Source organism: Trichosurus vulpecula, chromosome 1 (assembly GCF_011100635.1).
Source record: "Trichosurus vulpecula isolate mTriVul1 chromosome 1, mTriVul1.pri, whole genome shotgun sequence".
In the NCBI taxonomy this organism is placed as follows: Eukaryota; Metazoa; Chordata; class Mammalia; order Diprotodontia; family Phalangeridae; genus Trichosurus; species Trichosurus vulpecula.
Window position 1 is genome coordinate 270460973 of NC_050573.1, and position 26615 is coordinate 270487587.

The following is a 26615-nucleotide window of genomic DNA, read 5'->3' on the forward strand; positions in this document are numbered from 1 at the left end:
GTTTTACAAATCACAAGCAGAGAGCAATTAAGTTCCTACCCATCCAAGGACTCCCATACCATGGATGGAGGCCCATTGATTTTCAAATATTTTTATCTTGTCATCTTACTAAGGGTCTTCTAGGATATTCCTGATTCCTTTCCACAAAAAAAGTCAGGGTTGGCGGAGGGGAAGGGATGGAAAGAACTTAAAATAGATCTTCCATAGTATGTCTTGCAGGTGCCACCAACAAATAGCTGAGTTGTAAAGTTTTCCTCATGGTAAAGAGGTTTGGAAAGATGGAAAGCAGTTTCAAACACAAGCACAATCTTTATTCTTGCTTTTATAGTTAGTCTCAAAGGAGAAAATTTTCTATTCTCTGGAAAAAATTGAATAAATTCTAATTTGCAAACATTAGATTGATGTAGTAGATTAAACATTATATATATAACAGAATAACTCCAGAATTATTTCAGAATAGTAAAGAAACTAAAGCAGAATTGGTTTTCTTAAACTGCCCTATGGAAAGGCTTGAATCTTATTCCATGAGGTTCATTTCTGAGGTGGGAGGCAGTTACTCTTTCTGATCCCTTTTCTAGAAGAATAAGTGGTGTTTACCTAAGAGACCTTTCTAAGATTATGAAAATGTACATAATATGAAGTAGCTAGAATCGTGTGGTTGGACATATCTGAAACTCAGCTGTCCAATCAGGTACCTCAGGTGACCAGGTAAGGTGATTTACTGATAATGAGTGGATAGATGGTATCTTTGTGCTACTGCTTGGAGAGCAAAGGATGAGAGACTAACTTTCTCTGTTTCAAAAGGTACTAGGTAAAGCAAGGTGAAAAAGGGAAAATGGTTAGGGGAGCAGGTATGGTGACACCTATGTTAATACATTCTTGACCTTAGCCAACGCTGCAACCTTTAGTCCACCCCACTGTAGCCAACGGCTGCTTGGTTCACATGGAATCTTCTTTTAAGTCACTCAAAGATTTGGATAAGGGAAAGATTCACTAAGAATAGGATGTCTATCCTTTCCCCCTGCCCATCCAAAGAGAGCGCAAATGGCATATCAAGATTGGGCTTAGATTTTGAAAAGAAAAATATCTACCCATTCCTTGAACAGAAAAAACCCCACCCATATATATATATATATATATATATATATATAGTTCAGGCTAGGTAGGTTGTAGGCTAATTAGGTAAAGCTAAATATTAGCCTCGGTAGCAGAATGTGTATTTTAGTGGTGTTCAGAAATTGGGTCAAATAGCATTAGTTATTTCTTCACTAAAATAACAAATATTTGGCAATGCTGGAATTGGATTTTTAAGTGACATCTTCCTTAGAGTTTGGTTTTCAGTCCTTCTTTACTCTTCCTTTGAAGCAATTCATTACATCCAAGATTTTCATGTATTCACATATAATCAATCCTGTCTTGGCCGGCAAAAAGCTAAAGGGAATATAAAGACAGAATTTCTTGTTATAGTTCAACATGATACTTTTGTCAGATCAGGTAAATATAAGTGTCATTTTCTGAAGTTCTACTTTGCCTAAATTCAGGCACATGCATATTGCAAAATTTCTCTCCAGGGAGGTTAGGTATTCTTTTCTTAGATCTGGTCTTCCCATATAACTCAGATCTACCAGGAATTTCTGGATTAGTAGGTCAAGCCATCAGGCAGATAAGTGGTGCAATATATAGAGTGCCAGACCTGGAGTCAGGAAAACCTGAGTTCAAATCCGGCCTCATTCCAGTATCTTTGCCAAGAAAACCCCAAATGGGGTCATGAAGAGTCAGACATGACTGAAACTACTCAACAACAACAACAAACCACACCATCCATTGTGTCACAACTCAGAGGTCATGTGGTATAGTGAATAGAGTGCTGCGCTTGGAGTCAGGAGTCCCACCTTTGACACTTACTAGATGTATGACCATGGGTAAATCACTTAATCTCTCTGAGACTCATTTTCCTCCTCTGTAAAATGAGGTAATAATGCAAATAAGTTGCACTGCATAAGGTCATAGGATCGTTAGAAGCCCCAAATGAATTAATGTATGTGAAGCACTTTGTAAAATTAAAAGCTATTACAACTAGTACCAATATTATTATTACAAGATCTCTGTACACCACACCATTCATTCAGCTGCTTTAATGAGGCCTGAATCTTCACATTTGCACCTTGAATCCCTCATTCCATTCTCATTATGCATGAATACACCATCTGGTGATCACAGGGAAGGGACCTTAAGGCTATTTTTTCAAAGCACAATTTGCTTCAAGGGATATATTTTATATACACTTACAAATAGGAGCATTTAAAAAGAAGTGGAAGAAAAGACATTAATTCTATTTTCTCTATACAGCTTCTTAACAGAGATTTGATCTGTCTAAATTATTACCAAAAAAGTTCTTCTAAATTCTAAGAAGGTAAGAAAAATTGGTGAACCATTTTGTCAGCATGAATAACTCCCTTCACTAACACAAATAGAAGGTAAAAAATTAAGGAAACAGTGTAGTGCAGAAAGACTCCTGAATATTCATAAGATGTCAATGATTTCTAAGAACATATTGCAGTGAAAAGTAAAGATTGCCTATTTATTATAATTCTCTTCTAGAGTTCTATGAATCCAGGAAGATGTGATCCTTGGGCAGTTTCTAAAATGTGATTCTGTTGGGCTCATCTGTAGGGACTTCAAAAAGATACTGAGTCCATTCACGTCAGCTAATACCATAGAATACAGCAACATGTTTACTCCAGGAAAGTGGTTCCTAAATATTTTGGTGTTCAGACGACTGTTGTGGGACAAAATAATCTATGGATTAATAACCTACCCATTGCCAGTTGCTATCATATATATTTCCAAAATGTCCCTTCTGATGTAAGAACCTTTGACCCATTAGATTCTGCTATCTGACTTAAGAGACTTCACACAACAGGGAATGTGGCGGTGGGGATAAAAGAGGTCTTGGTAGGACATGAAGATGGGTAAAGGGAGAAGGATGACAGGACTAGATGTAACTTCTTTTACCTAAGAAAATCTATACCTCTCCCTCTATCCATAGCCTCCCTCTTCTGAAATACAAGCATCAGCTGCTCTCATTCAGGGTCAAGAGTTGCAGGATTCAATTCTTTTTTTTAATCTATAATGGAAGTGGAAGAAGCAATAGTACTCTAATTGCTCAATGCTTAAACTCTACTTGTTGGCTAGTTTCTAGCAGAGTCACTCAGAAGGAACAGATTTATTTTCTCTTTTGTCCCTCTGTTATCAAGGAAACTCACCTAGACATTACAAATGCTATTGCCCTGAATCATGGAACAGTCTGCAGACCTGAAAAAGCTCTCCAAAAAGCCCTGCTTGAAGTCTATCGATCACTATTTCATAGAATCATAGGGTTGAGAACTGGAAGGGACTTCTAGAAGCCATTTAATCTATTTAATCTTTTCATTTTATAGATGAAGAAACGGAGACCCTAAGAGGTGAAATGACTTCTTTAAATAGAACAGAAATTTGAATCCAGGGAATTTGAATGAAAAGTTTAGTGTTCTTCTTATTACATCACTGAAAACCACTAGAGTTGAATAACATTTAGAAAGAAGGGTAGACCAAAGTTCTTTCTTTCCCTTCCTTCCCTCCTTCCTTCCTTCTCTCCCTCCCTCCCTCCTTCTTTCCTTCCTTCCTTCCCTCCCTCCTTCCTTCCTTTTCTTTTCAGTTTTCTTGCACAAAATGATGAATATGGAAATGTGTGACATGACTGTACATGTATAAACTATATCAGATTGCTTACTGTCTCAGTCAGAAGGGAGGGAAGGGAGGGAAAGATAGAATTTGGAACTCAAAACTTAAAAAAATTACAATTGTTTTTACAAGTATTTTAGGAAAAAATAAAATATTATTAAAGCCTAAACAAAAAAGAAAGAAGGGTAGGACAAAACTAAGAATGGGTGTTTCATATAGTAGAAAGAACAAGGGACATAGACAAAGTTCCAGGTCTTCTGGTCACCAACTGTATAACCATTGGCAAGCTATAATATCTCTGAAATTCAGTTTCAGCCTCTCTAAAATAGGGATGGATAAAAATGATCTGTCCAGTGTAAGTCATAGGACTATTTTTAGAATCAAAGAGAAATGCTTGTAAAATGTTTTATAAACCAAAATGCTTCAGATGGAAGGCATTACAATAATCATTATTATTATCATGGCTGGCTTTCTCAGCAATATCCAACCTTTGGAAGTTCAGAGATAGAAACTATCAGTTGAGGTTCCCTTCAAAAAGAACTCCAAAGATAGTAGTTGCTCACATTCCACATGGACCTCTCAGGTTGTTCAGACTGTCGCTACTATTTATGTGGCTGTGCTACCAAAAAAAATTGAGGGTAAAAAATTAAGGAAATAGTATTGCAGAAAGACTCCTAAATTTCAAGTCACAGGAGTTGGGTTTGAATCTCAGCTATACTACTTATGACCTGTATTACCTTGGAAAATTTAAACTATCTGGGCCTCGGTTTCCTCAAGGTAACATCAGAGTATTGGAAAAGATGACTTATTAAGTCCTTCTTAGTTCTCAGTCTATGATCCTATGATCCTTTAAGGGACAAGCCAGGAAGTAGCTGTTAGTTGTTCAATAAGAAACCTAAGGAGGAGAGGAATGAGGAAAGAAGTCTTTTAGCTTTCTACATGCCTTAAGAGGTAACCATTTTTGAAGAAGGGAAACTTACCTGTCTAATATTTCAGGTTTTTAATCACTTAGTTTTTTTTCACATGTCTAACTCTCTAAGTACCTAAGTCACTGTCCAACACTATCTCAGGAACCTCAGAGAACACAGCTTCTTTTGTTTAAGAATTTTTGTTGTTCTTGGGAAAATCTAAGGGACTGTCATTTACTCAAGACCCCAAAACCCAACTTGCATTTTAATTTGTCTGTTATTAGTGTTTCCCAGAAAATGACTCCTTTTAAAACTTCACTGCTGTGTGTCAATGGATCAGTCAATTAGTCAATTTCCATCACTTTTATCCTGCCTCCATGACACTGAAACACTAAGCAGGTATAGAAGAAAAAACTCCAGCTACCACCCTGGAGGGAGTGTATTGTTCTTGCACAAGCCCCTTGCCCATAAGCACATACTCTTGTTCTTAATACTAGAAATTTTAAAAAAGGACTGCATTAACGGATCTTATTAACACAACTAGTATTTTATAACTCTTATTATCAGTAAGATGCAAACATGATGGGGGAAGGCAAACGATATATTTGCAGAGTAAAGGATATAAAAAGAGGAAAACAGATTGGCTTACCTTTTTAAAAATAATACAAAGTATATAAATCGTGGCAAAAACAGGTAAACTTGTTCTTCCAGAATCGCATTCATTATCTTATTGACTACATAATCTGGCTCTAGAATTGGCAACAGGAGAGGATTTCTGGAAAACAGAAACAGTAAGCTGTCTAACATAAGAATTAGTCAAGATAGTTTAGATACAGACTATGTTCTATGTTAGATTGAGAAAAGAATCCTTGTTAATGATAAAAAATAACAGTAGTAACAATAATAACTAGCATTTATATAGTGCTTACTGTGTACCAGGCACTGTGCCAAGTGCCTTACAAATACTATCTCACTGGATTCTTATAACAACAAAGGTTAAGTGACTTACTCACAGTCACACAGCTAGTGTCTTTCTGACTGTATGCCCAGCACTCTTTCCACTGCACTTCCCCTAGCTGTCTCATTGCCTTATTAAATGAGGATAAAATTCTTGTGTAACTTATTAAGATATCAGCCATGTACTTATTCGTGTACTTAGTTCTAGTCTCTCCCTTCTTTAATCTATTCTCTACTACATGGTTGCCAAAATGATATTCCTAAAACTCAGATCTGATCATCTGACTCCCCTGTTTATTAACGTCAACTGGCTCCCTATTGGTTCTACTATCAAATATAAACTTCTATTTGGCATTTAAAGACTTTTGTAATCTAACTCCAAATTACATTCCTAAGCTCATCATATATTATTCCCCTTTGTTCTTGTTGTAGTATAGCACATAGCAGATACTTTATAAATGTTTGTTGGGAAATGTATGTCCCCATCTCTTGCATTTCTTTGCTTATTTTCTATAAAACTATGATAAAACAGATAGAATTTGAAATGGAAAAATAAAAATTCTAGGTCAATAGCCAGATCTTGGGAAATAAGAAAATAAAACCAGTCTTAAGCCAATAATTCAGATTCTTTAACTCAGGGTGGCTAAAATTGTTAACTGAAAGGGGTGCCTGCTACCTTGATGGACATGACAATTGAATACGTATGCCATTCTTATCTAGTTCACTTAATAAGCATTTATGAAGCACCAACTATGTGCCAGGGACCATGGTAGGTGGATATTCAGAGACAAAAATGAAATTGCTTGTGCCCTCAAGGAGTTTAATTCTATTGGGAGAGAGAGGATATAACATACATAAAGAAGAGCAAATGCCAAATAGAGTGTTAATAGGGAGTAGAGCAGTAGCAAATGAGAAGAATCAGGACAGGCATCATGGCCAAGGTTGCTATCAGTTGAGCCAAGCTGTAAAGGAATCTAGGTAGAGGTGAAGAGGGAGTAAATTCTAGGTATGGGGGACAATTGGTGCAAAGCCACAGAGATAAGAGGCACAATGCCACATGCAGGAAACAGCAAGTTTAACTAGTTGAGCAAGTTTAGCTTAAGCTGATCATGTGAAGTAAAATAACATATGATAAGCCTGGGAAGTTCAGTGGGAGCCAGACTGTGAAGGGCTGTAGAAGCAAACAATTCTTATTTGATCCTAGTGACAACAGAGAGCTTCTGAGCATTCTTGGCCAGTGGAGTGATATGGTCAGACCTATGATTTAGAAATATCAGAGACAGGGGAGACTTCAGACAGAGAGACCAATTAGGAGAGTATTGTAATAGTCTCAGGGATAATCAATGAGGGTCTGAACTAAGGTGGAAGCTTTAAGTTAAGGAGATAGTGGTGAGCAATGTGAAGGTAGAACTGAGAAGAACTGGTAACTGACCAGATAATATATGGAGAGAGGGAAAGTGAGTAGTTATGATAATTCCGTGTTGGTGGAGGAAGATGATTGAAAGGATGGTGGCGTCCTTGACCAAAATAGGTAAATTCAGAAGAGGTACAGATTGGAGGAAGGAGGAAGGAAGAGAAGATAATGATTTATGGTGAGTTTGAGATGTCTTTAAGACATCCAGTTCAAAATAGGCAGTTGGTGATGTAGGACTGGATTTCAGGACAGATACTCATGACTGGATCTATAGATTGGGAAGTATCTACATAAAGAAGATAATTGAACTCATGGGAGTGAATGACATCACCAAGTGAGACAGTGAAGAGAGAGATAAGTATTCTTGTGTGGGTGGGAGTAGGAAATAGAAGGTAGGGTGGGATGCTGAGACGGAAATAAAGGGATGGGATGCCATGAAAGTTCAATGAGAACATGAACTGAAATATTTATAGCAGCTCTGTCTATAGTGGCAAAGAACTGGAAACTAAGGGGATGTCCCTAAATTGGCAAACAGCTGAACAAATTATGGCATACAAATGCTATGGAATACCGTTGTGCCATAAGAAATGATGAAAAAAATGGTTTCAGACAAAACTGGGAATTGTAGAAGAGTGAAGTGAGCAGAACCAGGAGAACAATTTATATAGTAACAACAACACTGTAAAGAAAAAAAAAACTTTAAAGGACCTGAGAACTCTGATCGATGCAATGATCATCCATGATTCTAAAGGACTGATCACGAAACATGCTAACCACCTCCTGACAGAGAAGGGATAGTACACAATAAGATTTTTTTTTGACATTTTGACATGGGCAATATAGGGATTTGTTTTGCTTGGTTATGCATATTTGTTCCAAGTGTTTTTCTTTCTTTTTCCAGTGGTGTGTGTGTGTGTGTGTGTGTGTGTGTGTGTGTGTATGGGTGGGGAGGAGATGAGAGTGGGAGGTGGAAAAAAGAGATTTTTAAAAAAATTTAAAACAAAATAAATTTAAAAAAATAATTTTTTGAGTGCAGAAAAAAGGAACAGTAAGTAAAGGGCTACAAAGAATTACAGAAGTCCCAATGGATAACTGAGAGCTGAAAACCTCTTTTCTAAGCCTCAAACATTAAATTTCATAGAGATTCATAACCTTAGAGATGGAAGGGACCTAAGAGGTTTAGTGTAGCTTCCTATTCAATGCATGAATCATCTCTGTAATAGCCATATTCATTCTTCTGGTAGCCATCTGAAAACTTTCAGTGAGGAAATTTACAACCTCACAAGGCAGACATTTCCATTACTGAGGAGTTCTAATGGCTAGAGAATTCTTCCTCATCTTGAGCTTAAATTGCCCTATCACTTCCAAACACTCATCCTAGTACTGCCCTCTGGAACTCTGCAGAACATGTGATCTGTTTTATTTTGATATGACAGTGCTTCAATGATAGCTGTCAGGTCTCCTCTGACATCATCAGTTTCTAGGCTAACCATCTCCTGTGCCTTTAGTGGTTCCTCCCATCCGGAAGAGAAAAAGAACACTAGCTTTGGATTCAGAGGGTCTGGGTTCAAATCTCACTTCCTTTGCTTATTACCTGTATGACACTGGGCAAGTCACTTCTCCTCTCTGTGTTTCATTTTCTTCATCTACAAAATGAGCAGGTTGGACTAGATGACCATGAAGGTCCCTCCCAGCTCTAGATCTATAATATTATGATCCTAATTATTGAATCTAGATTGGCTCCAGTTTGCAGAAGTCCATCATGAAGTAAAGCACATAGAATTTTACCCAATAACCTGTGCACATTGAGGCAGCCTTGGAGTCAGGAAGACCTGGGTTCAAAAATTTGATCTCTGAAACAGACTTGTTTCGTGACTCAGGGTATGTCCCTTAACTTCTCAGTGCCTCAGTGTACTCTCTAAGACCCCAACTTGCAATACCATTGTCAAATGGCATTGCTAGAGGGAGGGAGTTTCCCACTTGGAACTTCCTATATCAATAAAACTTCAGGACAAGACAAAAACACAAATGGAAGTCAGTGCAGAGCACCATAGGAATACTGACTTTCTTGTTCTAGAAGTTAAGAAGGTATTAGTTTTTTGGCAGCCAGATCAAACTACTTGACTCATACTGAAAGAAAGAAAGAAAGAAAGGAAGAAAGAAAGAAAGAAAGAAAGAAAGAAAGAAAGAAAGAAAGAAGGGAAGAAAGAAAGAGAAAGAAAAGAAGAAGAAAGAAAGAAAAGAAAAGATGGAAGAAAAAACAAAGCAAGACAAAAAACAAATTTCCTTCAGATCCCTTCCCTCCAGCAAGTCATTCAAGGTAGCCCTAAGCCATCACAAAAAGTCTATAAAAGCCAGAGTTCGAGAAGGAGGGAAGAGAGGCTGAGAGGAAATGAGAAATATTCCTAGACCAATAGCTCTTTATCCATAAAATTGAGAGCCAACTATATTTTATTACAAATTTCTTTTAAAATAAAAGTACCTACGCAGTAGTACAACCTTCAAACATCCCAGTTTTTATGAAAAATGGACAAACAATAGTTGTTTTAATCCCAGTATGTCCTTGGGCAAATAGTTCTATAAACAAGGACTCGGCAAATCCAAAGGCTGCAAATTTACTCGCACAATAATCTGTGAGAAGAAAACCCAACACAAATGTATTTAAAAGAACATTTTAAATTGTATAAAAGTTCACTTTAAATGTTAAAATTGACAGGGTATATTCTTTATTTTTCAAATGTCTTTATATCTAAGATATCACATTAATCAAGTGAATTAGCATTATCTCTACCGGGGAAATCTGAGGGGATAGGGCAGAAGGAATACTGGCAAATGAAAAATAGCCTTTGGGTGAATGAATAAGGGATAGGGTACCTGCAGATTCAGGGATGAGAAAAGTGGCAGCAAACCTCTAGGATTATCCTACCAATCCTCCATCTTTGCTGGACTCCTTTAATCTACTGGCTCAGGCCATAAATATCTTATATTCTTAAGAGTCCATACCAAAATGGTATCCTAATAGTCTCAACCTCTGTCTCCTATCTTATGAGGGATAAGGATTAGATTTCTGACTTCAAGACTTTACTTGACTTAATGGCCTCCTATATGTTTTGTGATGGATAGCAATTGGACCTGTGATTTCATAGATATGGGGAACTTCCAGGTGAGGTTAAGTCCTTTTACCACTGTGGGTGAGTACCTTCTCTGCAATGTATGGACTCAGAGAGTTGCCTATAGCTGTTGTTGTTGTTTGATCTTCATTTTGGAAGAGGACCAATGACATCACAGGGTGGATTTAAGTGAGACAGAGTTGCACAAAATCATCAGCCTCACTCTCTCTTCTAGAGTCATTGTGGCAAGTCCAGTCACAAGACAAAAGTCAAGATGCAGCAGATGACCTTGGTGTCTTTGAAGTCTGACCAAGTTCTAAACACTCAACCTACTTCAGCCACCATCATGACCATTGGAACAATTTGTCTTCGTCAACCTGTTCTGCCAGGAGAGGTCTTCCTTCACATGCCTGGCGTAGCATCCCCCTAATTCACTGATGGGTTTGAGGCCTGTCAGTTACCCTCAGCCTGGTTTAGCCCATGTGCCAAGATGGTTTTATTATGGTGTGGCCTCTGCACATGCAACAGCTTCTTGGAGCCACAAGTGAGAGTTGGGTGAAGGAGGACACCAAAAGCGGATAAGCAGTCCGGAAAAGGGCTCAGCTAGCCTTCACACCAGAAGTGTAACTTGCCCAGAACAGCACAGTCCATCTGAGGCAGAGGCAAGACTTGAATCCAGGTCTTTCTGGCTCTAAGCTCACCCCTCCATTTACAAATGGCCTTTTATTTCTTGTGCAGCATGTGTTATCCATGATGCTCCAACACTCCTGCATATAGTCCTGTTTCCCTTTCTTACAAATATGTGAAATCTCAATTCACTTGATGGGGCATGTTTCAAAGAGAAGAGCAGCTATGGTGGTTTTCACAGTTTTTATTCTCTTTTTCTTTATGTTTTTTTTTTCCTAGGGCAAGAAGGTTAAGTGACTTGCCTAGGTCAAGTATCAAGTGTCTAAAGCCAGATTTGAACTTAGGTCCTCCTGACTCCAGGGCCAATCCTCTCTCTGCTGTGCAATCTATTTGCCCCTCATAACTTTTCTAAATGCTGCAGTCCTGTTTCTTCTAGAGCTAAAGGGGTTAGTTTTTGGCTGGAATATAGCTGGGATATATGGGGTGTTCAGGAAGACTAGCATCTCTGGTGTGAGAGCTTGCTGAGCCCTTTTCAGGCCTACTCATCCAACTTTGGTGTCCACCTGATTCACTCAACTCTCATCTGTGGCTCTAAGAAGCTGCAGCATGCACAGCAGCCACATCCTGGTAAAATCATCTGGGCAGATGAGTTAAACCAGGTTGAGGGTAATCAATAGGACTCTTGTCAGTGAATTATGGGGATGTCTACACCAAGCATGTGAAAACTTTCCCTGGAGGAATGGGTGGGTAAGAAATTTGTTCCAATGCCCATGAAGGCAGCTGAAGCAAACTCTGTGGAATGCTTAGAGCTTAGTTAGACATCAAAGACACCATGGTCATCCACTCCATCCCAGGCCATTGCCAGTCATCCTGACTTCTGTCTTGCCACTGGATCGATGACTCTAGAAGAGAGAGTGAGGTAGATGATTTTGTGCAACTCTGCTTCATCTAAATCCAATCCATGAGCATGTCAAGCCATTGTCCTGAGATGTCATTGGTCCTCTTCGAAAATGAAGGACAAACAACAACAACATGGTTGGAATAGTACTTGGGAGAAGACTAATTTTAGAATCATCGGGATTAGAAGCCATTTTGGTGCCTGCAGCCATGGACAGAAGGCAAAGAAAATGGAGGGAACTATAACTGGCAGGAAGTAGAATATGAGGGGAATTGTGAGTTTTATGGCATGCCAAAGCTTGTATGTGGGTATGAGAGTGGAAACTAATATATATTTGAGATTGAAAGTACAGGCGCTTTGAAAGAAAGTCATTTAGCAAGAGAGGTGTGAATAGATGAACTGATGAAAAGGACCATCGGCAACTAAGGTAATGAGGCTAAGGAGAAAAGAGATGTAATAAGAGAGGGTATGGAGAGAAGCTAGGAGGGATGTAGTAGGAGAGCAGTGGGGGTGGTCATAGTATGCTTGTTTGAACTGGTAACGTTTTTGGTAGCCTGGAAGGTTTGGGAAAACCACTTTATGGCTATACTAGAATGAGACAGTAGAGGCATGTATTACAGGTGATAGTATTATAAAGTTCTCTAAGTATCAAGTTATTTAATAATTTATCATTAGTATAGCTACAGAATTAATGATAGTTTACTGAAACCTACTGCGCACAATAATGTGGTGTATTTGGAAGGTGCCTTTGTGACAGGAGGACCCCTTTTCCTTTTACTCTTCTCCCTACTAAGCCAGAGGTCCTTAACTTAGAGTCCAAAGACCCATGTCTAAATTTTAGGGGGTCAATGAACTTGGTTTAAAAAATATTTTGATAACATTCCAATATGATTGCTTTCTTTTGCAATCATATGTATTCTATTTCATGCATTTAAAAACGTTTTTTTCCAAGAAGGGATTCATAGGATTCACCAGATTGTTAATGGGGTCTATGATGCAAAAAAGATTAAGAACTTCTGTTTTATAGGGAGGTAGGCCTGAAGCATAGATCTACTTCCCTGAGGGTCTTGAGATGTTTGCAACAGAGTACTAGTTAGGCACAAATTTTTAGGTTACTTGGGATGGGGGATTCCTGCTACCCTTATTACAGTGAGGGACTAACGAATGAAATTTTAGATTAGTGCTTATTCTGTAATATATAGTTTAATATTTAGTAGACCATTTATTTATTTGCTGTGTGGTGGTTTGGTCATTTATTTCTTTAGGAGAAGAGAGAAAGGAAGATAATTGTGGTTATGGTAAACTTGTATAGCTCATTAAAAAAACAAAACAAAACACCCTCCTCAAGGAATCTTCATATATATGACGTGTTAACAGTTTTCAAGCAGATCTCTGGAGACTGACTAGAGACTCACAGCATCTCAGAGTCTGAAAAGACACCCTAAAGTCGTGTAATTCAATCTGCACTTGAACTAGAACCACTTCTGCCACATACTCAACAAGTGGTCATCTGGTCTTTGCTTGAAGACCTCTAGTGAAGAGGACCCCATGACACTTTTGGATAGCTATAATTATTAAGAAGTTTTACCAATTGTGAAAACACAAAACTGTATGGGTCATGTTTCAGTTTCTTATCAAGGCAATCATGTAAGAGATAAAGACTAATCCAGGCGACACATTTCAGTATTATATAAACGTATCTAATAGATGCTACTTGCCAGTTGGCAGCTTGAAGAATTAGGAATAGAGTTATGATTCCAATTTTTCTATAGACTTCATTTCTTAATTTGCTTCCCTTGTGAAATTAGGTCAATACTTTATATAGGGTTATTATGCAACTCTAAGCTAAGGTTTGTAAAGGACAACGCAATGCAAAATATTACATAACATTGATTGTCTAATCTATATGGTACTTACCCGATAGCTTACTTATACCAAGTAATCCAGCTGAACTTGCAATGCAAACCAAGTGTCCATGGTTATTAGCAATCATAGCAGGAAGGAAGGCTTTGTAAGTCTATGAGGTATGGTAAAATAAAATAGCAAGAATGTTTAGTTAAATACAGTATTCTTTTTACTTCAGTTGGTCATGTGCTATTATATAAAAAAATCAAAAGGTGGGTCAGGATTATGATTGATATCTTCAGACTCCAGAGTTCTTTCCATTATACTTATCCATTGTACCATATTGTTATCCAGGTGAACAGAGACTTGAAAGATGGGAAAAGGTGGGGGATGCAGAAAAAAAAATCTCAGGTAGATAATATGGGAAAACCCTGTGAAAACTATGAAGTGCCATGCAAATCGATTTATGATTTTTAATAAAGGTTTGTAAAGTACTATATTTGTACACATATCGATCTATATCTATCTGTCTGTCTGTCTATTTATCTGATCTCATTTGAGCCACACAACAATTTTGTGAAGTAAGCACTATTGCCATTTTACTGATGAGGAAAGAGAGGCTGAATGTGGTTAAGTGACTTGTCCAGGATCATGTAACTAGGAAGTGTCTGATGCAAGATTTGAACCTAGGTCTTCCTGACTCCAAGACCATCATTCTATCCACTATGTCACCTAGTTTTACAAAGGATATAATGATGACCTTTGGCTGGGTACAAGTGCTATCTTCGACAAACACTGGTTATGTGGCCCTGGGCAAGTCACTTAACCTCTCACTGCCCCAGACAATTCTGTAAGATTACAAATTGTAAAGCATGCACCAATCTGCATTAGTAGAGCAATATATTTATACCAATGAAATCACAGTTCTGGTCACTCAGTGAAATCATAGTTCTTGTAAAAGAAAAAAAAATTATCAAAGAGGTTTGAATGGTACCTGGGATGAGGTAATCCTATAATTTAGAACCAATCCTTAACTTGAAAAGTTATGCCACCTTCAGAGAATTTTGAAGTTATTTCCTAATGCCAGCAAGCAAATCATTATTTGTTTAAAACAACCTGACTAATCTAATTTACAAAAGGGAGCTTGAATGCTAAGACAATTTTGTAGACTCCATGAGAACGCAAAGAAAATCACCCAGATATGTGCTTTGATGTTCACATCAAATGACTTTTCCACACATTCATCTGGAATCTCAAGGAACGGTTTTCCTGTTACAACTCCAGCATTATTAATGAGGATGGTGACATCACCAACTTCTTTTTTAACCTGGATGTGATAAAACAAAAAGAAGCAATTTGTTATGTAATCTGAGTTTCATTTTCCTAGTGTTTTGTGATTTCATTACCTAGTGAACTAGAGTAGAACTGAATGCCTTCCACTGAATTCTTACTCTGATGTTTTACCATGGTCTTGAGGTGACTCTGGTTTTTGAAGGCTATTATCAGGACCATGCAATCTCTGGCAGGTCCTATTAAGCCCCAAATGCCCTGACTACAGGCCCAATAGTGGATAAGAGATATGTTGTCTAAGGATTGGCCTATCTCAACATCAGGAGGTTGGCTACCAGGGGATGAATTTTTCTGTTTGTGGCAACTCATGAAAACATTTACTATGGTATTGGAGAGGGAATTCATAGGATCAGAAGATCATAGATCTAGTGCTGGGTGGCACCTCAGAGGCTATCAGAAACTGAAGCCAAAGAAGATAAGGTAACTCGTCTAGGGTCACACATGTAGTAATCATCGGAGGCTGAATATGAACCCATGTTCTGACTCCAGAACCACTGTTCTCTTCACTGAACCATGTCGTTAGCCTGCACTGGTACAAGGAGTACCCATACTAGGAAAATCACAGATCCTAGAAGTATTACTTAGGAAAGAGCTTGTCAATAGAAAAAATTGCAAAAGGCTCCTCTCTGCTTTTGTGCTGTAGCAATTTTGTAGTACTCAAATACAAGAGGCAGCATGGTATATGTAGGAGATGGAGAACCAGCCTGGGGGTTAAGAAGACAAGATGTGGGTTCAAGTCCTGTTTCAGAGAAATACTACCTGTGTAACCTATGGGAAGATCACCTAATCTCTCAGTGTCTCAGGCAACTCTTTAAAGTTATAATTATGCATAAGTTACAGAGAAGTTGCTGATCTGATCTGGTGGAGGAGATGAAATTATCGGTCCTGAACCGACACTCCATCACACTCACCCCCACCAATAATTCATCATACAATCCTCATCCTGACTGACACTCAATCAAGAAGTTGGAGAAAACTGTAACTTGAAGTCGTTCTGTTGTTCTGAGAAAGGTCTCCAGTATGATCACAGACCAGGCCTTTTATGTCTAGTTAGCTTTTCCAATAGGTGCCCTAGAAACTGAGGGGTGAGTATGTACATAGGAGTGCAAAGTCAGTCAGGGCACAGTTCGGGGGTAGGAGGTATTATGGAAACTAACTGAAATTGTTTTTGATCTCATCTGTTATTGGAATTCCTGTGCCCTGATAGCATCAGGGTTAAATGAACTGGGGCTGACTCTAAGCTAACTGGGTCTGTGTTCTTTAGTATATTCAGGAGGTTGCACAGTAATGCAAAATTACTTTTATCTCACTGTGTAGCATTCTATTTTATTTCTTTGAGACAAAACTGGAAAAAGAGCATGGAGAATACTCTGATTTGGTGCTGCAAGAGAAGACTTAAGATATATGACTGAGTCAAAATTGAGTTGACATTAAGATTGGAAATAACCAGGTCAGTCCATTTGCATTAAGAATTAGAAAGGAGGGAGAATGATACTGTCCTTGGAAAAGCCCTTTATGAATAGATATAGCGGTGCACACCTATAATCAACCTCTTCTAATATAGAGGATGAGGCTAGTGGATATCTCGAACCACAGAGTTCTGAGCTGCAGTGGGCTAAGTTGACCAAGCGTCCCCATGATGTCTTGCATCAGTATGAGTCCCTAGAGGAGGGTGAGGAGAGGCTGCCAGGTTGCTGAAATAAGATTGAACTTGTTGGGTTGGATACAGAGCAGGTCATAACTCATATGCCAATCTGTAGTAGGATAGATCCATGAGTAGCTCCTGTATTTCCAGCCTCATGGAGAGATAGGAAGACCCCTTCTAAGAAAGGAAAGGGAAGAAAGGAAATCTTTGTTCCAATGTGGCAAGGGAACCAATGATTACACCTGGAGGGGGCCAGGCTTCCTTTTTATGTCAGCCATTGAGCAGTAGGAGACTGTGGCAGTGTTGCTTGCTGTAATTTAGCACATTCCTAAAAGTTGAATAAATCGGTTTCCATAAATAAAATTATATGTTGAATGTACCAGGACAAGTCACGACAAGTGCTTCAATAATATGAACGGTTTTACCCCAATTTTTCTATTCTATAAGATTAGATTAAAGATGGGCATCTTTTTCTCCTTCTTCCTACAATGGGAGAGAGTTGGGATTAATGTTAAGCAGAATCATGCTGAAGCCCGGACTTTGGAGTTTTCTTCCTCCTAAGAATCTGTGAAAGTAAAAGTGGACAACTGAACCCGAAATGTCCCTGACTGATGATCACATGGCAAAATGCTCTTTGAATGTGACTGAACTCCTTTCACAGGGTATCATTTGGTGGAAAGTGAACACTACCAAATGTAATTTGAGTGAAGATGTTCCCTTGCTGCTATTTCCTCTTCTTCTGCTGGCTATGCTAAAAAAAATTCCCCCAAGAGTTAGATATAAGGTATACTGACAGGTTAGCAAGAATTTTCCCATCCACATTTATTGTATTAAATGGGAACTGGTCTGATTGATTCAAAGCCTCAAAGAGCTGAAAGGGGCCCTAAAAGATGATCTCTTAAAGTACAAACTTTCATCTCAAAGGGCAAAGTCTAAATTAGTGATGTCAAACTCAAATACAAATGGATTCTTGCAGCTACATATTGATTTAGAAAAACATAAATTGACATTATCTATGTTGTACCGTATTTTTATTTTGTTGAACATTTCCCAATTCAATTTTAATTTCATTTGGCCCGGGGGCCACACATTTGACACCTCTGACATAAACTATCCAGGACAGCTGGTTGGGATTTTAGCACTCTGTGGATAACTTCCAATTTATCCTATATAGAAAGCTTAGTTAGACACAGTGGTTTTATATGCTGTCTCCCTCATTAGACTATGAGCTTCTAGAGAGGCGAGATTATCTTTTACCTCTCTTTGCATCCCTAGCACTTAGCAGTGCCTGGCACATAGTGGGTGCTTAATAAGTTTATTGACTGACTATTTCTATTGAGATGGAGATTATCATTGATATTCTCTACATTTAGAGGATCAAATATTACTGTAATTTTACCCAGCCATCATTTACAAATCATCATTAATCTTGTTCTGAACTCAATTAAAATGTTTCCTCCTCAATGAAGCCTCCTCTGATTACTTTTCTTGATAACGATTTTCTCTTGGATCTCACATACCGCTGCCCTGTACCCTTTCTCTCAAATATACTTATCAGGTATTATTATCTTATCTCTTTATTAGGCTATAAAGCTGCATGAAAGCAGGGACCACCTCTTAGTTTCTCTGTACACAGCAGATTCTCAGTAAAGATTTGGTGAATCGAATCCATTGGTTTAATGATGCCATTGACTATATAAAGCATTAGACTGCAAGCTCTATTTGATACAAAACTTGAGGGTTTTTCCTCTTCCCCACCACCTAGCACAGTGCCTTGCACCTATCAGGCACTTATTAATTATTTGTTGGGATGAAATTTGTCTTTATTTAATGCAAAGAATGCAGTTGCTTGGAGAAGTGTTAAGTCAAGTAAATTTTAAACTTGCTCGCCCAGTCATTTTTTTCAATAGTTATAAATGGGGGAGAAATGTCCAAGGATCAAAGATGAAAAAATACGGCACAGAACTGTAAGAATTCTGTCAGGCAGGCTAAAGCCCAGAATAACCTGAGCCAGAACTTTGGGGAAAAGATCAAATATACATTTCAGGTATGTTAGGAGCAAAGAGCAGGGTGAGATTGATTGCTTGGTAGAAGATAGTATAATTGAAGAAAAGCAGAAACTGAACACTTATTTGGCTTCTGACTTCTCTGTCAAAGAGAAATCTCTTAAAACTGATGACAGAAGAACAAACAAGGTAAAAATAAAGGTGAGCAAGTGGTGAAGACAAGTAATTGCTCTAAATGAATCCCTGTCTTTTGGCTTCTACAAATTACTTTCATCACTATGCCAATTGATTTCAGATCTCGTCTCTTCAATGTGGGTAGTCTTTTCAATGGTACAGACTGTAACCTGTTTGTACCTTTTCATTCTGTCTGCATCCTCAGTCAATAAACAATTTTGTGATTTCCTACAGGGGAGTATATACTACATGCTTAAGATCTTCCTCTAGGTCTTTTAAGGGTGTGTGTGTGTGTGTGTGTGTGTGTGTGTGTACAGAAGTAGCTGCTCCATGCCAGCCATTGTGCTAAATGTTTTACAAATATCTCATTTGATCTTTATCATGATTTTAGGAGGTAGGTGCTGTTATTATCCCCACCTTACAGTTGAGGAAACTAAGGCAGACATAGGTTAAGTGACTTGCCTGGGGTCACGTAGCTAAAAAGTGTCTTTGTGCTAAATGAGCTACTAAGTGGCTAGATTTAAACTCAAATTTTCCTGACTTTAGGTCCAGAGCTCTATTCACTGTGACACCTAGCTGTCTGAAACTGTGTGGACACCAATTAGCACATGGGCTAAAATAAAGGTGGGGAAGCAGTGAAGACAAGTAATTGCTCTAAATGAATCCCTGTCTTTTGGTTTCTATAAATTACTGTTTATTCTTTACTCTTGCTATGTGACCTTTTCCAGGCATAGATCTTTCAGATGATTATTCTTTAAGCCATTTCTCCACAGTTCTTTACTGGTGGCATACTCATGCCCACTATGTACCCTTCCTTTGCTCCTTGAGTAACCTGTAGCTTTAGTTCTTCAGAGACAGTGATCTATGTGTCACGGCCATAGAACATTATCAGAAGGATACCAAAATAAAAAAGAGGGGCTTCTGTTTTAGCAAGAAGTTTTTAATGTCATTTGGGGCATTTCACAATATCCCAAATGCAGTCCAAACTACTCTCCTCCTATTCAATTCTAGAACCAGTTTCGTGCATCTGAGGTATCTGACTATCCAACCACATGCTGGCATCTCAACGGTATTCCATTCTTCATCTACTTTGTTTTTCTAGTATGGATAGCTAGGCTAAAACAGTTTGAAAGATTACAGATTTAATTTAGGATGATTTACAATATTTCAAGGCTTGTTGTTTAGCATAAAGTGATCTGCAACCAAGAGTACGTAGAAGACTTCATCTGTAGGGATTCCTTTTCACTTTAGACTGTACTTGACATAGTCTTTGACAATGAAAAAAAACCCTTAAGCACATACTTTATGCCTTCCTTCACTATTTGTCAGAAACTTGTTTTCAGCAGAATGTGAGCTCTTAAAGGCAGGGACACTTTCAGCTTGGTATTTGTAATCATAGTAGCTACTGTAGTGCCTAGTACAGAGTCGGCACTTAATACTTCCTGACTAGAATCAAAGTTATGTTATATTTTTTCAAGGAGTTTTGTATTATTTTAATCTCTGATGGGACATACCTTGTTGGAGAACCTTTAAGTGGAATTTTACTCTAACAATTTTTTTAATAGTCCATACAATGGGTTTGTGAATCTTTTGTACCTTACAGTCAAATGTGTTATTATGAAGATGTGGTCTGCGGTCAAATATTATTTGTGAATGACTATTTATTCCATTTTTATACTTTTATCATGGATGCCTTAGATTCATGGGTAGCTTATTCTCATGAAGATTTTTTAGAAAGGGAAATATAGGCCCATGGGTGAGGAGCCGGCAGTACTTTCTTGATTGCCTTTTCTAAGTAATAAAGTTTGGGATTTATTTTTTCAAGCATTTGGTATCATTGAGTCTCTTTATCACTTTAAAACTGTCACCTCTGAAACAATCCTCTACTCTGTATACTTGGATTATTATAGTTGCTCTTTGAACTGCTTCCATTTTTCTTATTCAGAAAAACAGGTAGTGTGATGTTAGAATCCAAATAATATGGCCAATGGCATTGATGAGGAAAAGACTTTGTCACAGAAATATTGATAGATATACACTTTTTATCTATTGGTTGTACTTTTTTTCCAGTTTTATCCTTAACTGCTCTCAGGAAGATCTGGCTTAGTGGGGTTTCTTGTCAACCTTTATGTAAACCTATTTTTCCTTTTTCTATTTCTTGTTATTTTATGAGAAGATACTTCCAGGACCCTAGTCTGTAACGGTGAAAAATCCAGTTCACATTCTGGGTCTCAGTTTCCTCATCTGTCAAATTAGGGTACTGGACTGGATCAGAGGTGGGGAACCTGTGGCCTCCTTTTATTAAGGAGATTTGCTCTATGAAATTTGGATTCAGTCGAAGGGCTGCACTTGAGGACCTAGAGGGCCACATGTGGTCTGAAGGCCGCAGGTTCCCCACACCTGACTAGACCCTAGTCTTCATTCCTTTCTAGGCCGTAATCCTGACTCTCTTCCCAGACTTTTTCAATAATAATCCAGACACCTCTCCACCCTGGATGCTCATTCCAGCCCTGAACTTCACAGACTGGAAATAATCTCCATCCCTATAGTGTCTCCTGATTTCCTGGCACCTCAGATGCCCAGGACATCCATGTCTCCATTCCTATCCAGGCTGCACTCTTAATTCTCCTCCCAGACTTCTTTTATCTTGATAGATACCATCATTTCTTCCTTTCGTCACTCCAGCTTTCCTTTAATATGTTGTATTCTCCCCTTAGAATATAAATTCCTTGAGAGCAGGGACTGCCTTTCTGCTAGTACTTGTATTCTGAGTATTCAGCATAGTATCTTGGAACTTAATCAATGGCAAGCACTTAATCAATACTTGTTGATCTGACTTGACAAGATGAACTCTAAAATTTTATATCAATGCTCCTAATTGTTTTCTGGCTGAAGCAGTTTCTAGGTTTTTTATAGTTTTTTTCTTTTCTTTGGCAATTGAATTATATTAGTTAAACTTCCTTAGGAAATGGTGATCGTCTGTGTAGATGCCTGTCCTTTTATTTGTTTCCCAACCTCAGCATCAAAAGTTTGTTTAAATAGATTAAGTTGGAGTTACCTTAATGAATAATAATGGATATATGCACATCTATGTGCATCTATATATATGCCCACATATGTATGTACATATGTAAAAATAAAAACATGGTTCAAGAATAAGGAAAAAGCCCAAAGGTTTGTGTATCATGTGGAAGTCTCATGCCTTATCATGAATATTTTCTTCCAAAAGAGAATCAGTAGGCCATGGACAAAGCAAGTACAAAAAAAGAATATAAAATTAATAATATTTCAATAGACATAAAATAATAGTTTAACAATGTGGGAGTCCTTTTGGAATTAGCTGTATATGCATGTATATACACATATGACATTCTCCTTTATGCCCACATTTGCATTTAAGTCAATTAAAGTACATATTGGTTTAATTTGGAGGGTCTTACAGAATTCTCAATAGAACTTTTCTACATCCGCATAGTTTACTGCTTACATTGGTGCTTGAACTGCAATAATCTTCATGGTAGTTTTTTTTTTTTTGCAAATGCTTATCATGAGCAATGTGACACAATGTTCCTCATTCTCTTTCATATATGACAAAGTCAAAATTTTAAACTCCTATATTTGTCTCTCCAAGAGAAGTCAGAGTCATCCTTCAATTTAGCTGTGACTTCTTTTTGTCATTTCTAGTGAGAATGTCAAGACAGATATTATTGCATTCTTTGCTGGTCAATGGTCAAAGATTTCACCTTAAGAGTGCTAGAGAAAAAAAAACTTTATAAGTAATCTAAAAACTGCACATCTTAGTCTTTTCATTCCATTTTTCATTCCTCTGCCTCCACTATCACCACAGTGGCAATTTTGTCTTTTTCATTGTTTGATGGGCTGCCAAGGCCAAAGGATTCATCACCAACATGTGGGTCACTATACATAGCAAGGATAGTTTTCAGACAGAAAACTCCTTATGTTGCTGGGGCTATACCTGAATCCTTTTCATCTTTGTAGAACTTGCAAGAGTTTTTTGCCTTAACACATGAGACTTAAGAGTAAGACTTCATGAAGGACAAATTAAAAACCAGGGCAAAAAGGGAATCAATAAAGGAGATTATTAAGAGTTATCTTTGAGGAACTGGTGGAGAATGGTCTAAGTTTCAGAAAATGGGATAAAGGAAAATGTTGTCATACTTTCCAGAAAGGAATAAAAGATGAACTCTGAAAATGAGATCAATGTGTAATCTTCACATTGATCTCAGTAAAAATTTTAGACTTGAAAATCAGATGTATGATTTATAAGCCCTTAGAAAGGGAGGCAATCATCATTATCCATAATGGCTTCTCTAAGAATGTTCCATTCCATCTAACCTAAATCCCTTTTTGGAATACTTACTGGATTGATGGAATAGAGAAAAGCTGTGTACATAACATAATTGAATTTTAATAAAGGACATAATTATAATATCCTTCTAGGTGCTAGCTTAGTTAGATTTGTAACTAGTTAAATGATCATTTTAAAAGAGTTCTGATTAATAAATTGATGTCAGTCTGGAGGCAAATCCCTAGTGCCTGGTCACAGGGCTCTATTGTGTTCACCATTTTTATGAATAACTTGGATAAAGACAAAGAAGACATGCTTATCAAATTTCCAGACGGCAAAGGTGGCCAAGACAGCTCATTAGAATGTAAAAACCTCTCAATTGGCTAGAATTATAAGGTCCTGTATGCAGGACAAGACAATCAATTGCCCAGGGAGAATGTGGGGATGGGAGGGAAAGACATGGTTTAGTAGGCAATTGATGTGAAAATGACCTGGGGCTTACAGTCAAAAAATATAGGTGAAAATGACCTGGGGCTTACATTCAAAAAAGTTCCAAAGAAGAAAAGAATGTGTGATTAAAAAAAGTAAATAGAGCTGTGCTATGTTTTATTGTTTTCTAAGCAAAGAATCAATATAATTTTGAATACATACAGTAAAATAAGCAATGTTAAAAAAACCCAAAAAACTTTACAACCCTTTGCCAGTTCACCTGGCAAACACCTGAATATTGGTAGTGTTTATGTATGAATCAAGAATATATAGGTTATCATCAATAGTGTCATACATCCATCGTTCAAACCTCAAATCTCCAGTTCCAACAAAACTCTAGAAGACACAGCTAAATTTTCAAAGACAGTTGAAAAAACATTGCTGATACAATTCAAATGTCTCTCAGATGCTCAATCCTGACTTGTAGTCAGTCAAAGAACATTTATTAAGCACCTACTATTGTGGCAGGCACTGTGCTGAGCTCTATATCTCAATTTGACTGTAAGAAATACAGTATAAAACCAACCATTTAAATAAAAGACAAAACTTACATAGCAACGGGACCTGCTAGCTAGCTACTTGTATATCCCGGCTCCCTCCCACTGAAAACTGAGAAGGAAATGTAGAGGAGTCCAGGATAGGTCTGGACAGAAGGCATCTTGCACAGCTGGAATTATGTTTGGTTATCGTCTTCTCACTATAACTAGGCATCATGTTATATAACAATGTTGCAAAATAGCATTTCACACAGTTTTACACTTTTCTCCTCACTAAAACTGGGTACACAGGAGGAAGGTATAGGATGATAGTATGTAGGGGGGGGGGAGAGAGAGAGAGAGAGAGAGAGAGAGAGAGAGAGAGAGAGAGCGAGCTCAGAGTGCCTCACCTAATCACCTAATTATGGCCCTGCTACTCTCCTGTAAATGACCTGCCTAGAAATAAAATTGGGTTAAGAGACTTTTGCCTAAAGAAATTATTCATATTTGATTAGAGATATAGATATACAAATGGTAACAAAACAAATTAAATCATTTTAGAAACTAAAAGCAGGAGGATAATAAGTATGAATTAGCCTGTAATCTCCTGAGGGCATGGCATGTATCATTCGTTATCTAACTTTGTATACCCAGCACCTAGTATAGTTATCCCTTCCACATCTTGGGGTTTATGGGTGCAGTGCCCCTGTAATTTGGAAAATCTTCATAAAATTTTTTGGTCCTCCTTTCATACCAGAGATGAAGTCTGAATTACTATGGTATTAAAAGATTAAACATGTTGATATTATACAATACTATGCACATATTTTATGCATTTCTGAGTTTCTAAACTTTTTCTGTGTTGTCTGCTGACCTTTGCATACTGTCTGTAGCTTTTGTAAAAATTCCCCCAAACTTCCCATTTAAGTTCTTCTGCCGACCCATGAGTATATTGAAACCACCTGTGATATATTGAAATTGCAATGGGGAAAGTTGCCATGTGGAAGGGATAACTGTATAGTACCTCCCATATAGTAGCACTTAACATTTACCAAACTAGATTAATATATTATAGAGAACCATCTCAATGCAAATTTTGGTTAAACCGCTCACTCAAAGGTTGGATAGTTGATAGAATTTTATTATGTAAAGGAACTGAGCAATACACAGGACTTACCTGATCTGCCACTCGGTAGATATCTTGCTTTTCACTGCAGTTACAGGTATAGGTATACACTCCTGATGCACCAGCTTTTTTGGCCAATTCACAAGTTTCCTGGTTGCCCTCTGGATTGATATCCCAGAGAACAAGGATAGCTCCCAGATGGGCAAATCTTAAGGCTAATAATCGTCCAATTCCACTTCCAGATCCTGTTATAAGGACTATTTCACCAGCAACATTTTTCTTTGGCCTTGGAACTATGAAGGAAAGTAAAGCATCCAAAATGCTATATGTAAATTTGCCAGCACAAATGAGCAGATCCTTCATGGCTTTCATCTTGGAAGGCATATTTCAGGAAATGCCTATAAAGAGAGATGAATTTACTGGGTACCACATTTTAGGAAAGACATTGATTGACAAACTGAAATTGAGTGTGACATTTTTGGAAAGACATTGACAGACTGGACAAATTATAAAGTGTTCAAAGGAAAGTGACTGGAATGATGAAAGGCTGGGAGGTCATGCTATCTAAGTATGGTTGAAGCAACTAGGGATATTTAGCTAGGAGAAGAGAAGACTCTGGGGGCAACATGAATGCTGTCTTCAAGTGACACATAGAAGAAGGATTAGAGCTTGCTCTAATATCTGAAAGCAGAAGTAAGGGCAATGAGTAGGAGTCCTGAAGAGATAAATTTTGGCTCAATGTATAAAGGAAAATTTCCTAATAATTAGAGCTATACCGAAGCAGAAGATGTCGACTAAGGAAATAGTGGATTCCCTGTTGTATAACAGGCCCCAGCCCAAGCTGGGTTTTGATTGAGATCTTTAAAGGAAGGCTGAACAATCACTTGTCAGGTTTGTTGTAGAAGGGATTACGGGCAGCATAGGTGGAGCGGTGGGTAGAAGGCCTGGAACCAGTTAGACTGCTAAGTTCAAAACTGGCCTCAGACACTTACTAGCTGTGTGACCTTGGACAAGTCACCTAACCCTGTTTGCCTTAGTTTCTTCATCTGTAAAATGAGCTGGAGAAGGCAATGGCAAACCATCCCAGTATTTTTACTAAGAAAACACCAAATAGGAATATGAAGAGTTGGACACGACTGAACAACAACAGAAAGGATTCTTACTTAGATATGAGTTGTATTGAAAAATTGCTGAGGTCCTTTTCCAGGTCAGAGATTTTGGTATTCATGAGGAAATGAAGAGCAGAACCTTTTGGACCAATGAGAAATTCATTAACTTAAGTTTAGATCATCAATCTCTCTGTTTGGACCAAATTAAGTCTGCCTTCTACCTTCTTTGTAGATGGTGGCGGTAATTAAGTCTTTAGTTTCAGTCTTTCTTGGAGGACAAGTCCAAGTGGAAAAATATTGAAAGAACACTATTGGAGGGAGAGTAGGAGCAGCTGAAGCTTAGTGGTGTTGCAGGGCTGGCTAAGATGGGGTGGGTGGAAATAGCCATTAAGTATCATTAAAGGAGATCACAGTGCTTCAGTATTGTCCTAACTTTCTCTGGAGTTGGC

General features: G+C 37.9%; 1 protein-coding gene across 1 annotated transcript; it reads right to left on the bottom strand.

Annotated features, from left to right (window-relative positions):
* Nucleotides 1–1250: 1250 nt before the first annotated feature.
* LOC118834148 (epidermal retinol dehydrogenase 2-like) lies at nt 1251–25441 on the bottom strand. Its single transcript, XM_036741594.1, has 6 exons — nt 25109–25441; nt 14678–14809; nt 13555–13654; nt 9489–9633; nt 5281–5406; nt 1251–1431 (listed from the first exon to the last, which is right to left on the bottom strand). Exons 1-6 carry the CDS (start codon nt 25439–25441, stop codon nt 1338–1340), a joined length of 930 nt encoding a protein of 309 aa, XP_036597489.1. The 3' UTR covers nt 1251–1337.
* Between the last annotated feature and the right edge of the window lie 1174 nt (nt 25442–26615).

Excerpts from the sequence above, each read along its gene's own strand:
- LOC118834148 (XM_036741594.1), bottom strand. The coding sequence starts at position 25,441 with ATGCCTTCCAAGATGAAAGCCATGAAGGATCTGCTCATTTGTGCTGGC. Across the intron at positions 14,810-25,108 it reads TCTACCGAGTGGCAGATCAG|GTTAAAAAAGAAGTTGGTGA; the intron begins GTAAGTCCTGTG and ends TATCACATCCAG. Across the intron at positions 13,655-14,677 it reads ACATCAAAGCACATATCTGG|ACTTACAAAGCCTTCCTTCC; the intron begins GTGATTTTCTTT and ends CATACCTCATAG.